This window comes from Cibotium barometz, chromosome 55, assembly GCF_041138505.1.
Source record: "Cibotium barometz isolate CiBa-2024 chromosome 55, ASM4113850v1, whole genome shotgun sequence".
Lineage (NCBI taxonomy): Eukaryota > Viridiplantae > Streptophyta > Polypodiopsida > Cyatheales > Cibotiaceae > Cibotium > Cibotium barometz.
This window is the reverse complement of record NC_141100.1, coordinates 2,151,101-2,165,894: the sequence shown is the minus strand read 5'-3', so window position 1 is coordinate 2,165,894 and position 14,794 is coordinate 2,151,101. Positions and strand designations below refer to the sequence as shown.

Sequence of the window (14,794 nt, the reverse complement as noted above, 5' to 3'; positions counted from 1 at the left end):
GGGTACTATAGGCCTGACAAAGACCTACGAATGAACGGATTTCTTGGGCGGTCTTAGGAATATCCCAATCTAAGATCTCTTGAACCTTTGAGGGGTCCAGTCTAATCCCATCGGAACCGATGATGTAGCCCAAATACTGAACTTCCTTAACACCAAAGATAGACTTTTTGGCGTTTATGTAGAGCTGATTATTTCGCAAAAGTTGCAAGACTTTCTCCACATCTTTCTCATGCTGCTCCGCAGTGGCTGAGAAGACTAGTATGTCATCAAGGAATATGAAAACACACTTCCCAATGTGGACTGCGAAAATCCTAGACATCATCTTATTGAACGTTGCGGGTGCATTTGTAAGCCCAAAAGGCATGACTACGAACTCGTAGTGACCACGCTCTGTCCTGAAAGCTGTTTTTGGAATGTCAGCTTCAAAAATGCGGACCTGATGGTAACCACTCTTGAGGTCGATCTTAGTGAAAAATTTAGCACCGTCTAAACGCTCCAAAATGTACTCTATCCTGGGCATAGGAAACTTGTTCTTGATAGTGAGTTTGTTTAATGCCCTGTAGTCTACACAAAGGCGTGCAGACTTGTCCTTCTTTTGGACAAATAGGATAGGTGCAGCAAATGGGGAGGAAGAAGGCCGAATAAATCCGGCTCGGAGAAGCTCAGATAACTGCTTTTCCAACTCGCCCTCTAAAGTCTTGGAAAGACGATAGGGAAACCTGCTAGGAGGGTCTGATCCAGGGACCAAATCAATGTGATGGTCCTCAAGGCGAGAGGGTGGGAGACTGGGTGGGAGATCGTCCCTAAGCATAATGTCCTGGTGTCTGGATAGGAGGTCTGCTAACTGAGGGACTGAAGATGTAAGGGATGCTACTAATGAGGGAGGGTCTGTTTGAGCACGAACATAAAGGAGTGCTCCTTCTGCTCCCTTGCGGATAGCTCGTCGGGCCTGGAGATGCGAAATCAATGGAATGCCAAGAATGCTTCTATCCCCACGAATCATGACAGGCTCAGGAAAACCTTTACAAATAGTAAAAGTGTCCTGCCCCCAATCGGGAATAGGCTCATACTGACGGAACCACTGAATTCCTAAGATCATGTCGCACCCTAACAGAGGGGAGACGATGAAATCTCGTTGAAATGAGGCCTTCTGAACTTCAAAGGCAAACTGCTGTGCCTTCTGGGAAATGTGGGTGCGAAGACCAGGTGTAAACCCGTCCACATCCAAATGATATGGGACTAAAGTGCAGTTCAATTTATTAGCCAACTGGGGAGAGATGGCGTCTTCAGAACTACCCATATCGAAAAGGACTACAAACTGTCGGCCCTGGGCAGAGCCATAAGCTCGGATAAGGCTCTTCTGAGCAGCATCGCTCTCACCCTCCTGCTTAGCATCAAATACCACGGATGGCATAGGATGCATGGAAGGTAAAAGTTGAACTGCATTTGAGGTAGTAGGCGGGGCTGGAGGAGCTGGGGAGGCTGTGGCAACTGTGGCAGAAGGAGCTTTGGCAGCTTGTGCCGCTTGCCATTTGTGGCAATCCTTCTTACCATGCCCTATAATATGACAGAAAAAACATCTATTTTCTGACTGGTACTTCTTTTGCTCCTCTGGAGGAAGATAACCTCCAGTAATGCCTGCTTTAGCCTTTTTATCAGGGGTTTTCTTAGGTTCTTTGTCCTTCTTACCCCCTGAACTGGAGCTATTACTGCTGTCCTTCTTAGCATCTTTAGAAGATGCGTTACCTTTCCCTGACTGTGCAGCTGATTGCTGCTGCTGGGGTTTGGTACTGGACTGAGATGTCTGCTTGGGCTTGCCCCCGTTGAGCTTCATTTCTTCGTTCTGAGCGAGAGTTAGAGCCCGGTCATATGTACTTGGTTCAAAGTTACGAACTGTGAACCGAATGTTGGAGTCCAATCCACGAATGAATTGCACCATCTTGGCCTGCTCAGATAACCCTAACTGCTGTGCTAAAGTAATAACCTTACCGGAAAACTGAAGCACTGGGGAACCGTTCTGTCTGAGTCCATAGAACTCGTCTTTCAGACCGGTCATGTACTGGGGCGGGAGAAATCTGGTCTTCAGGTCATGGACAAAGATGTCCCAGTCAAAGGCTGTGACACCTGTGGCCTGGTCAGTATGAATACTAGACCAATGCTGCCACCAAGTGACTGCCTCACCAGTGAGATGGGGAGCCGCTAAGTGGACTTTGTCTTGAGGGTCTGTGATCCTAGCTAATGGAAAATGAGCATTAAATTGATGAACAAATTGATTAACTGAAGAATGATCACACTTACCATCATACTTGCTGAAATTCGGTTGACTGCGAATGATGGTGGTTGCTGCTGCGGGCTGCTGGCTGGTGACACCTATGACTGGGGAGACTGAGGAGAGCTGCTGATACCTCAAGTGTATGGCCTCCTTTTCCCGTTGGTGTTCGAGTAGCATACGTTCTCGATCAATCTCACGTTGGTGTTCCCGAGCGGCGAGTTCAGCCTGACGCCGGTCTTCTTCGATCCTGCGTTGGGCTTCCTCATAGTCCCGTCTTTCTTCTTTTTCTCTTCTCCTTCGGGCCTCGTCCTCTCTCCTTTGTTGTTCCATCTGAAAGAAGAGGGAGATGTAGTCGGGTGCTGCTGGAGGTGTAGAAGGACGTGCTGCTGCTGCCTCCAAGAGTTGGAGACGCTCCATGAGTAGCTGGTTCTGAGCTCTAAGAAGAGCTATGCTGTCTGCTGTAGGCGGAAGAGCAAGGTCTCCTTCGGGGGAGACGTCTTCCGGCTGATGAGTACTCTCTCGTGTAGACATGATGCTGAAGTCGGTGGTCGTGCCGGAACGCAATCTAACCATCCGAGGATGCCCCCACGCTAGGATACGGTGTGTGTGGACTATCTGAATCTGATACCAATGTGATATGCAGCGGAAGTCTTTGTATTGGTTGATCCTGTCACACAATATGCTCACACCGTCTTCTGTATCTTGAGTTTCGTGAGTTTAGCAATCCATTTCATTTACTTCAAACTTTAAAGAGTTGAGAGAGAGATATGAACACTGTACACCAGATTGGGTCCCGAATTACCCACTGAAGGGCCCCCTATCCCGATAACGAGATAGTATTTGCTTTATTACTTTAGAGAGAATGACTTTGGACTGTAGATAAGCCAAACGCAAGATCTCGGAGGATCGGAGTATGGCTGATCTGTACACTGCTGTAGAAACACCTCAATGACTTGATCTTGAGCCTATGCACTCCTCCCAAGGGCATGAGGAAGGGCTGCACACCTGAGGCTCAAAGAAGAAGAAGGTGGACTGTTCTACACACTGTTAGAATGCTGAAAACACATATGAATGCTGAGTTACCTTCACCAGATGACTGCTGAATGTGTTGATGATGCAGAGAAGGCTGGACACTGATGCAAACAACTGTTTCAATGCTGGAAACTGTTGTAAACTGTTGCTTCAAGGCTGGATTCTGCTGTGGACAGAAACGCAGGTGTCTGGGAGTGTTGATGGACTGAAACGCAGCAGCAACAGATGACTGTAGGGCTGGAAACTGTACGGCTGGAGCAAAACGCAGGTAGACTGCTGTAAGGCTGTACCAAAACGCAGATATGCAGGCTGTTTGCTACTGGTTTTCAGGCGTGGAACTGAGCTGAGGATGTATGCTGATTCTAGGGTATGAACTGATGCTAAGGACAAGCACCTAGGCTGGGCTGAAGCTATGGATCTCAAGGGGCTGGAGAAGAAAGCTTATGGGCACTAGGGCATGGATTAGTCTTATGCTGAAAGCAAGAGAGAGAGGAGAGCTCTTAGCACAATGAAGACTGAATGAGCAAAAGAGGCTCTAGGCAAGCCTATTTATACTAACTGGAGGTTGGTCATTTAATAAACTTAATATTTATAAATGCCCAATAATGCAAATAATGATAAATAAATACTAATAAATATGGGAAAAATACCAGATAAATCCCAGTAAATTCCCTAAGGCTTTGGGGATGTTCTAAATGATGCACAGGCATATGTATGCATATGATGCAAGATGCAGAGTGCTTTCTGATGCAAACCCTAAGGCTTCTACTGACTTTACATGCATGAATGATTCTCTCCAAGTGGGTTAAGGGACTTGACTGACTGACTGACCCACTAAGGCTGAGGAATGACCTACGTAGCTCGTGCCTGACTTATCTAGGACTGAGGATGTACAATGGGGTCACGGCGTACGACAAATATCATCCTATTGGGTTCTACAACTGTACAAATGATGCACTTCTGATGATGAGCCATCTTGTCACCATGCACTTAGTGCAGAGTGCATGTGACATTAAGACTCAATTTCTGCACAAGTTTGTAGTTAACAAAGTTATGCGAACTGCGAGGGTCTAACAGAATGTGAATTTTATGGCCATTGACTTCTCCATAAACTCGGAGAAGATCATGCATGCCAAATACTTTAGAATTGAACAGACAATCAGAACAAGTACTAGGGCGAGAAAGTACAGTAATTGACGTACCTGTCAAAGAGAACTGGTTAGCTGCCTTTGGCTTGGGTCCTGCGTTTGTCTTGGCACCCTTTTGCTTCGGGCACTCGTTACGCATGTGTCCTTTTTCTTCGCAGATAAAACAACGTCCTTCCTTCTTGAGCTTCAAAGCCCGAAGGAGTCGTTTCTTCTTCGCTGGTGTCGAACTTGAATTCTTCGAAGGTTGGTCCGAAGACTTGCCTTCATTCGTGTTAGCCATAGGTGCGGAGAACTTTCTTTTATACTTGTTCCCCTGCTCGGTAACGGGTTTCGACTTGGAAGAGACCATCGTATCATCATAGATACGAGCTGAATGAATGGCCTCGTCCAATGTTTTACATTTGTTATTTTTAACCTGTAATCGGTACGAGTCTGGTAAACTAGCTACGAAAAACCCCAAAAGAGTAGTGGGATCCATCTTTGTAGCTTTCATCTGCAAGTCACGAAACTTCTGGAGGTAGACCTCATAAGTGCGGTGCTGCGAGGTCATGGTCAAAGCTGAAAACCGGGCAACAACATCGTAGTCATCCTCTCTCTTGAGGAATTCTTTCTTGAAGATATCTTCAAATTGTGCCCAAGTCGTTGGCTTAGGGTTCAGTTCCTTCCACCAAAGCAAAGCTTTGCCGGACAGGAAACCTGCTGCTAATTGGATCTTCTTTCCATCATCATATGGATGAAACTGAAAGTGAACTTGCCACTTGTGTAGCCACGTGTCCACGATCTCCTTGGTTCGCTGCTTTTGCTCGCCTCCGAACGGTTCCGGAGTAATATTGGGGCCTAAAGCTGAAGCCAAGGTATCCATACCCGAGAAAGTAGAGAGGGTAGTGGTCAATAGAGCGATGGAGTTCTGCAAAGCTTGCATCTGAGCTGCGATTTGTGCCTGACGTTTCGTTGAAGAAGCTTCGAGAGCTACTTTGAACTCTTGGAAATCGGATTTTGACACAAAATCGTCAAAAAGATCGGCATCGGTTCCTTCTGTAGCCGGCAAGCCTTCGCGTTCCACAAGGGGTTCCAACTCTGATTCTTGGGTCGACATCGTGAAGAGTGTACGTGGAGAGAAAATTCGATCTTTGCACAACAAAAGTGCGAGCGAACTTGAGAGCTTGAGAGCTTGAAAACTTGAGAACTTGGAGAGATGTGTGGCAAGAAGCCCACGTGAGGGGTTTATAAAGGTTTCCCAAAAGCCAAAAATCTCGAAAAGCTAGGCTTAGCTTTTGCTTTAGCTTTTGTGTTTTTTTTCTTTTTCTTGAATAAATAAATAAATAAATAAATATATATATATATGAATATATATATATATATATGGATATATATATATATATGAATATATATATATATATGGATATATATATTCTATTGTTTTTTTAAAAAAATAAACATCTTAAAACCTTTGAAACCTTGGAGAGGGGAGGTTCTTTTAAAACTTTTTTTTTAAAAAAATTTTAAACTTCAAAAAACTGAAAGCTAAAAAAAACGAAAGCTTTCCTTAGTGTTTTTTCTTTCTCCCCCTGGATTCGCCCGTCGGCTGGTTGCAGGCGTCACACGTGCCGTGGTCGCCGTCTTTGCTGCTGCCGGCTTGCTTTCTTGCGCCAATCTGCGCCTGCGCCTGAATGGGCCGAGCATCGAGGCAAGAGCGCCGGCCTGGCCTGGCGTGAGCGCTGGCCGGCCTGGCTTGAGCCGCCTGCGCTAGGCTGCGTAGGCATGGTTGGGGCGCCTGCGTAGGCCTGGGCAGGCCTTGGCGGTGCCCGCTTGGCCTAGGCACTGCCTGGGCTGGCTGCGCTAGCCTGGCCACAAGGCCACGTGGCTTGGGCACCCGGCCTAGGCGCCTTCACATGCTTGGCCGACTGCAAGTCTAGCCGCCTGCAACACGTCAACAAGACTCCCGCCTGCCAACCCACTCGTCAGCGATTAAGTGATCCAGCACTTCTCTTGCTCTCTCTCTGCTCGTTCAATCAACGAAAAGCAAACTTGCTTTTTCGTTTTTCTGTTTCTCTCCCTGCAGTTTATGCGACTGCACACACAAACATGCTTCTTCTTTGCAAAATCAATCAACCCTTCTAAACCTACCATCTCCCCATCAACATGGGTGTCTTTGATGAAGAAAAAACACATACAAAATCTGAAAACTGCAGTATGCACAGAAAAAACAGCAAGTTTTTTTAACACATACCTTTCTTCGACCTCTTCTTCTCTACCTACCGACTTGCTCGTTCACGAGGTATGCTCTGATACCACTGTCAAATCCCCACGGATCCCCTCGTGATCGAACTTGGTTCGAAACTCGAATCCTGCAAACAAACGAACAAACAAACAAGCAAGGGGGTGCAGGCCTGACTCACCTCCCAACCATGACAGCCGTGGGCAAGCCCACAGTCTTGGCTGTCCCCACCGAGCCACGAGCTGAGCTAACTAGGATGACGTACCGACCAATCTCCTCCTCGCGACGTCCCATACCGCCACGAAGCTGCCCTCGCGGGCCTCGAGACTGCTGTTGGCCTCGGCTGCATAAAGCAGGTGCACGTCTGCACTAGATCCAGGCTCCAAGACCATAGAGCTCTCACAAACTCGCGAGACTCTCTATAATACAATAACTAACCTCTTTTATAGGCTCTTGGCCGGTCATCGGGCGTCCACACTTGGCCGCCTGCCCATCCATACTTGGGTGCCCGCCCGTTAGTATATCCCTAACTCAGCTCGTCAATCAGCCTGCCTAGTTCCAAGCTTCCCCAAGCCTTGAAACTAGTCTTGCATGCGTATAGCACACGGTAGATACACACTGTGCACATGACACGTTCTCCAAGTCCCAAACAGCCCAAAAATTCTCCAATCAGCACCAAAAACAGCAAACCCTCAAGCTGTCTCACTGTCTCCAAGCTTCAAGCCACCTGGGGCTCTGATACCATGTCGGAATGCACAACGGAAAATGAGACAACTGCAATGAGAAAGAAAACGCAGAAGTGTAGAGAGAGAGAACCTGTATAAACTCTGCTATATACACAAAATCCGGTACAAAAAATTGGTGTGGGGGACAGCCAAGCATATATACTATCTAGGGCATGCAGTCGGCCAGTAGCAACTGGGCCGACAGCCCTTGGATATGCCATGACTGAGAAAAACCAGTCGGTCAGCAGTATATCAGTCAGCCAACTCCTGACAAAGTCGGCCAACAGCACAAGACAAGTCGGCCAGAAACAGACAGCCCGCATGACCAAAAAACAGGGAAGAACATTGGAAAAAATGGAGAGAACTCCTGGGCGGGCACACCCACAACAGAGGCCCTCACTAAGTAATATGGTACGGACAGGAGATGACTGCTAACAGCACATGGCCTCTAGTCATGGCACATGCATGAGATGCCTGTGACATCCCCTACTTGCCTTCAAACAGGAAGTCACAGCCAACTTTGATGCTCCACCAAGATTGTCAAAACTTTGAGTAGGTCCCTCTCAAATCTTTAATCCTTCTAGTATGATGGCAACAATCTTAGTGGTAGCTATTGTCACATGCGGAAGCTCTGGGAGTCTTCTTTCAGCTTAAACACCATCTTGGAACAACTTAATGCAAAACGCAAGCAAGCGAGAAGGAGAGAAGAGAGAGAGATAGCTGGGTTTCAGTATATTCATATAGTACAAGAAGGGTGTACATGTCTGGGCCAGCCATAGGCTGCCATCAACAAAAGGTGGTCTTGACTCATAGAGTGCTAATCTACTGATCCAACTCCCTAGAGGAGTGAATGATTCCTAATAACTTGGCATAGCCCTTTTGTAGCCTCTCTTGGTGCAAGAGGCCTGGCCGACCTGCTGTTGGCCAGCATCATCATCAACCCGACTTGAAGACTGTGTCGGCCAGCTCTGTAGCTGCAGCCGGCAGGTTCCTGTTCCTCTCCTATGTTCTCCTGGACACCATTGAGTCTGGCTCATGCCCAAAACATGTGTTTTTCCTGTTGTCAATCAGAGATTAGCTCCTGGAATGACCATGCACATGGCTTGCACATGACAGCTATACCTTTTCGTAGTTCTGCTATGTTTTTAATGTTATTACAGTGGACTGTGTGATATATAAGGCACTAGGCTGAGTTTGGGACCAAGGGGGATTGTCTTTCATGGGTTGGGATGATTGTACATCTATTCACACTAAAGTGAAAGTGCTCTTTTCATCGAGCTCTCCTCTCCAACTCATCTTGCCCTCATCCTTGTATATTCTCTTGTGTATATCTTAATTGTCCTTGGCAGTTTTGGTGTTGAGATACCTTATTTCTTCTAATTGTCTACTACCTAACTATTGATATTTATTTTATCGCAATAAACATTTGACGCTTTGATTCCGGAGCACTTGCAGAAATTTCCTTGTTCGGAAGGATTTTGTAAACAACCCAACTGGGTTGCGGAGAAGATTGATGGGAGTGGGGTTTGCAATGCTGCTTTTGTCTCCGTTCCTCATAATATTCATGTTTGTCTACTTCTTCTTACGGCATGCGGAAGAATTTTATCATCATCCAAGCACAGCGACTTCACGCAGATGGTCCAACCTGGCCAAGTGGATTTTTAGAGAGTTTAATGAGGTCCTTTTTTCTCACCCCTACAAAATATTTGATTTTGTGTCTGTTTGTGTCAAATTTGGGTTTTTTCATTATTCAATAACATGGGGCTATGGTATTGACTTGTTTTGACTTGTAATTTGATTTAGATGGATCATATGTTCAGCCAAAGGCTGAATTGTAGCTACATGCATGCAGTGGAGTATATGAAGCAGTTTCCTTCTATGATATTATCACTGCTCGCAAAGTTTCTATCCTTTGTGGCAGGAGGATTTGCAGCCATTTTGCTCATTGTCGCCTTTCTTGATGAATCTCTTCTTGAGGCCCATGTATACTCTTGCCCTTCTTTCATTGAGATCCTCTTTATAATATGATGATTAGAATGAATTTAATTTTTCAAATTAGTGATGCTAAGCATGTTTAATGCTGCTTTGATTTGCTGACTTATTTGACTGTTCTGCTGGCCTGCAGATTTTTGGCCGCAACCTGTTTTGGTTTGCAGCTGTTTTTGGAACTATAACAGCAATAAGCCGGTCTGCTATAATAGAAGAATTTCAGGTTTTTGAACCTGAGAAATCTTTAAGGCTTGTTGCTTGTTTCACTCACTACATGCCAAAACATTGGCGAGGATCTGAGAACAAAGATAGCGTTCGGGCTGAGTTTGAATCTCTTTTTCAGGTATTCTCTGTTTTGCAACCAGTATTTTGTGTGTGTGTGTGTGTGTTTTGGGCGGGGGTGCGGGGTGGGGTGGGGTCTGTGTGGGTTGATTGTGAGATTATATTTGAACATGCTTAATTGCATACTGCACCACACATGGCCACTTTTATTTGCACTTAAATCAAGGGAGTGACTTTGGTAGCCTCTCTTGCAAGCAGACTCAACTTTTTTGTGTGTGTGTGTGTGTTGCTACAGTATACTGGCATGACGTTGCTAGAGGAGTTGATCTCTATCTTTGTGACTCCATACACCCTGTTCTTCCTCCTCCCAAAGGTAAATCTCATAAATTTGTGTACCTTGTTTCCATTAAGCTTTTCATCTTTAACTGCAAAAGCGAGTTCTTAATTGCTATATTGCGTTACAGCTCATCATTAGGTATGATGAGAAAACATTGGTTAAAAGCCCTTTGAAAACACACCTACAATACAGATGTATAAGAATGCAAATACAACAAGACATCTTTGCATAGAAGAGATGATAAGGTCTCACGTGCACCAATTATTTTGGTGACAGGTGGACATTCATAATCCTACAACTTAGGGGCAGTTTTGGATCATTTTGGGAAGCCTAAACATGTGTGCAAAATCAGCCTGGCCAAGGGGCCAATGATTGAGCACCTTTTTAGCCCAATGTGCAGTTTCTTGGTAATGGCTACATCCGGATTGTCACGTGCATCCCGCACTTGGATGCCACATGGACATACCTTTACAACACTTGTAGGACTTGGAGTGGTAACTAGCTCCTTGTGAGCCCTAGTCCAGGATGAGTCAGTCAGAGATTCACTCTTAAGCATTTAGGGTTAGGTGTATGTTACGTGGCATCCCGCACTTGGATGCCATGTGGACATATCTGAACAGGAAGGTGCAGGACCTGGAGTGGAAACTAGTCCCATGTGAGCCCAGTCTGGGACGAGTCAGCTAGGGTTCCACTCTATGTGTCTGAGGTCAGGTGTGCATTGTCTTGCACATGAAGCAGTGCTAGTCCGTGCTGTGAGTCTCCCTCTAGAATGGTGTCAGGTGATTAGAGTATTTAGAGCCACCCCAAGGGGCCAGGAAGGCCCCATGCTGAGCCAACCAGCCCTAATGTGGGCTGGGGGGGTTGTCGGCCAGCTCTATGGGGCCTGGCCAGGCAGCTGACAAGGCTATAAGCCCTACCCAGCAGGTCGGCCAGGTGTGGGGGCAGTCCCACACTCATGTGTTGTGCCTGGGCACTGTCCCAGCCATGTGCAAATTTGGCTAGCAACGTATGTGGTGTGACACCATTTAATTGCATAGTTTGGCTATTTTCCCTAGTCGTTAGCATATTTACTGCTTGCCGACTCCAATAATCTGGCTGACTAGGGCTAGAGAAAAGGTATAAAAGCCCAGCCAAGAAAACAGTTCATTCATCTCATTGTTCACAAAGTGCTGAAGCTACTCAAGGGGTCCGGACAGCCAAGGAGGAGTTAACGCAAGTTTAATTCTGAAGGTCAAGGGTAGAGGTTTTACCTCAGCCAAGAAGGCCAAGATTCAGTCTTTATTTTCTGATTTGCATCATTCTAGTAAAGCAAATACACCTTTTGTAAGATTGCTGAATTATGAGCATTGAAGTTACTGATTCGACCTCGAAGCTTCCGCATGCTACATTGGTATCAGAGCCTTCTTCAAGTGTGAAGATTCAGCCAGAAAAAAACCATTTTTTTTTCTCGCTTGTGTGGTTGGTTTCTAGACTCAGGTGGACCACCCCCTTTCGGTGTGACTCTTGGTTTTCAGCCTTCGGAAGTCTCCCACACACAGTGGATGGTCAGATTGCGCTTTGGAAGGGTCACGACTGCAGCTGAGTTCTATGCTCGAGTTGTAGATGTGTGCATTGGAGATTCGACAGATGGAAGACCGTGCGGTAGTATCCCATGCTGCTGCACAAGACGACGCTAGGTGACGCGTGGAATACGAAAGATACCTTGCGGCTTTGGATGCAAGAATGACACCAGGGACTTTCTTGAGTCATTTTCCTGAGAAAATGAACTTCAATAAGTATAATGGTAAACTTGATCCCACAACTCTTTATTCCTGGTTGCATCAGTTTGAAGCATATTTTCGAAAAAGTGATACTAACAGAGTGATCTTAGCTAGTTGGTATTTGCAAGGTGAGGCCATTCCTTGGTGGACCCGGTGGGCTCATGCCCACACCAGATTAGGTATGATAGCTTATGTTTGGAACAAGTTTTTTGTCCTCGACCTTAAGCGGTGTTTTCTACCACCCCATTACCTTGAGCGACTTGAAGACGAGTTTAGGGGGGCGCATCAAAACGCGCAACCGGTCCTTTAGTTTGCCAATAAGATTTCAAAGTTATGTTTGCAGTTGGACTTGTTTGTCAAGGACAAGAAAGGGCAGTTCCTTTATGGCTTGGATACGCAAATCCAATGGGAGGTTCGTATGTTTAGGAGGATAGGTGCTCCTTTTATCATACAAAAGGACACTTGCCTTCACGACTTCAGTGGTGAGCCTAGCTCCCACTCAGATCCCAGCGGTTGTCCCTAGTTCTTTGGATCCCAGTGCTTTGGTTGGTGCAATCGTTAGCTGGGAGCTCGAAGATAAGTAGAAGGGCGCCCATGACTAGGAGTATGAGTGCAACGAATTGCTCAAGATTTTTGGCTACATAGGTAATTACTTGGTCTACAATCAGGAACTCCTAGCAGTCTTTTAGGCCTTGAAACATTGGAAACATTTCCTTTATGGCCGTGTATGCTGGATTGAGACAATGCTATGTGCACAGTAAAGTGACCGACAATACCGCTGGAGCCAAATCTTCTAGTAATTTGGTGGTATGATCGAGAAAGGCCAACCTAGTGGCCGATGCTTTGAGCAGGAAGGGACAAGTGACTTTGATTCAGACCACTAGACTCAACCTCACTGGTACGAGACTAGATGACATGAAGCACACGCACGTGGATTCTGAGGAATTCGATACACAGTGGAAAAAGGCATTGGATGCCATCGGACCATGCCACTTTTTGATACGCGATGGTTGGCTTTTCTACAAAGACCGACATTGTGTCATGAAGTCCTTCAGGACACCTCTTCTCCATGACGTCCATGACGCCATCATTGGTGGTCATCATCGGGGAATTAATTCAACTCTGGAGAAGTTAGAACAATAGTATTATTGGCCAAGAATGAGGCGAGATGTGTTTGCACATGTGCAACAGTGTGACATTTGTCAGAAAGTGAAAGCTTCTCGTGGAAGATAGGGTTGTTACAACCTTTATCGATTCTTGAAGGACCTTTCCAAGATATATCCATGGATTTTGTTACGAATTTGCTTCCTAGTTTGGGTAAGCGTAATACTCAGTGCTTGACTATTGTTGATAGATTTAGTGAATTTGTTATCCCTTGCAGGGTCAATGTGACCGCCGAAGATGTTGCCTATTTGTTCATTCGGCATTGGTACCCGATTGGCGGGATCCCTAGGACCATAGCGTCAGACCGAGATGCCAAGTTTACTAGTCATTTTTGGAGGGCATTGTATGATAATTTTTGTACTAAATTAAAATTTTCCAGTGCATTTCACCCACAGACTGATGGCCAGATAGAAATCTACAAGCAGTTGGCCTTTGATGTGCTGAAGTGTTATATAAGTCCATGATTAGCAAGGTAAGTGGGAATCGTATTTGCCTTTAGTTCAGGCTGCTTTGAATGATTCCTTTTCTTCAACTATTGGCAGGACTCCATATGAAGCAGCGTTGGAAGACCATTCCAGTCGCTATTGACCAGAACGTCGTCTTCAGTACCTGAAGCGAACAGAACAACAGTGTCTTATCAGGAGATTTTGGAGTCAGTGAAAGAGAGGTTGGCTAAAGTAGAAAGGCCTACACTTGATAGGCTAACAAAGACCGAAGGGATATGAAGTTCTTGGAAGGAGATTGGGTCTATCTTTAGATCATGAAGCAAAGATTGAAACAGGTGGGCAAGCGATGTCCACAGTATCATTTAGGAGCTTCGGACCTTTTCCCATCCAGAGAAAGATTAACGAGGTTTCAATGAAGTTGAAGCTACCTCTGAGTTGGACTATGCATGGTGTGTTCCATGTCAGTTGGCCAAAAGCATATGCAGGTCCAATCCCTTCAGAAGTGAAAGACGAAGTGGAACCAGATATAGTTGACGAAGCCGAAGCGATGGTTCCAGAACAGATCCTTTTGCACTGCTTCAAGCATGACTTTGGCCAAAGACAGATAGTTTCTCATGAAGTTTCACGACCAAGGGACCCACGAAGCGGTATGGCTTGATAAAAAGTTCTTCGACGACTATCCGGCTTTATTGATGGACTATTTGGAGGCTATGCAGCTTCCGTCAAGTTAAGCAGAAGGGGATGTCACGTGCATCCCGCACTTGGATGCCACGTGGACATATCTGAATAGGAAGGTGAAGACCTGGAGTGGAAACTGGTCCCATGTGAGCCTACTCTGGGACGAGTCAGCTAGGGTTCCACTCTATGCGTTCGAGGTTAGGTGTGCATTGTCCTGCACATGAAGCAGTGCCAGTTCGTGCTGTGAGTCTCCCTCTGGAATGATATGTGATCTGAGTATCTGGTCTGCCCAGGTGCCAGACATTTGTGTAGGCATGTAGGTTGCATGTAAAGAAGGGGCCAGCCCATATGGACTACCCCAGATCAGAGATTAGAGCCTTAGCAGTGGGAAGGGGTAAGCTTAGAGCCACCCCAAGGGGCCAAGAAGGCCCCATGCTGAGCCCACCAGCCCTAGTGTGGGCTGGGCAGGCTGTCGGCCAGCTCTATGGGGCCTGGCCAGGCAGCTGACAGGGCCATAAGCCCTACCCAGCAGGTCGGCCAGGTGTGGGGGGCAGTCCCACACTCATGCGCTGTGCTGCCCAGCAGCCTGGGCATTGTCCTAGCCATGCGCATATTTGGCCAGCCACTTATGTCGTGTGAAACCATTTAATTGCATAGTTTGGCTATTTTCCCTAGTTGTGAGCATATTTGCTGCTGGCCGACTCTAGTAATCTGGCCGACCAGGGCTAGAGAAAAGGTATAAA

The 14,794-nt window shown here is 46.3% G+C and overlaps 1 protein-coding gene across 5 annotated transcripts in view; it reads left to right on the top strand.

The window, feature by feature from the left end:
- LOC147607245 (autophagy-related protein 9-like) overlaps nucleotides 1-14,794 on the top strand; it is a 77,012-nt gene that overhangs the window by 37,762 nt on the left and 24,456 nt on the right. For all 5 annotated transcript variants that reach the window (XM_086790705.1, XM_086790703.1, XM_086790707.1 and 2 more), the window contains 4 exons: nucleotides 8,851-9,073; nucleotides 9,199-9,378; nucleotides 9,521-9,727; nucleotides 9,962-10,039. In XM_086790705.1, the coding sequence (XP_086646831.1) occupies nucleotides 8,851-9,073; nucleotides 9,199-9,378; nucleotides 9,521-9,727; nucleotides 9,962-10,039 (688 nt within the window). The remainder of the gene's footprint in view (nucleotides 1-8,850; nucleotides 9,074-9,198; nucleotides 9,379-9,520; nucleotides 9,728-9,961; nucleotides 10,040-14,794) is intronic.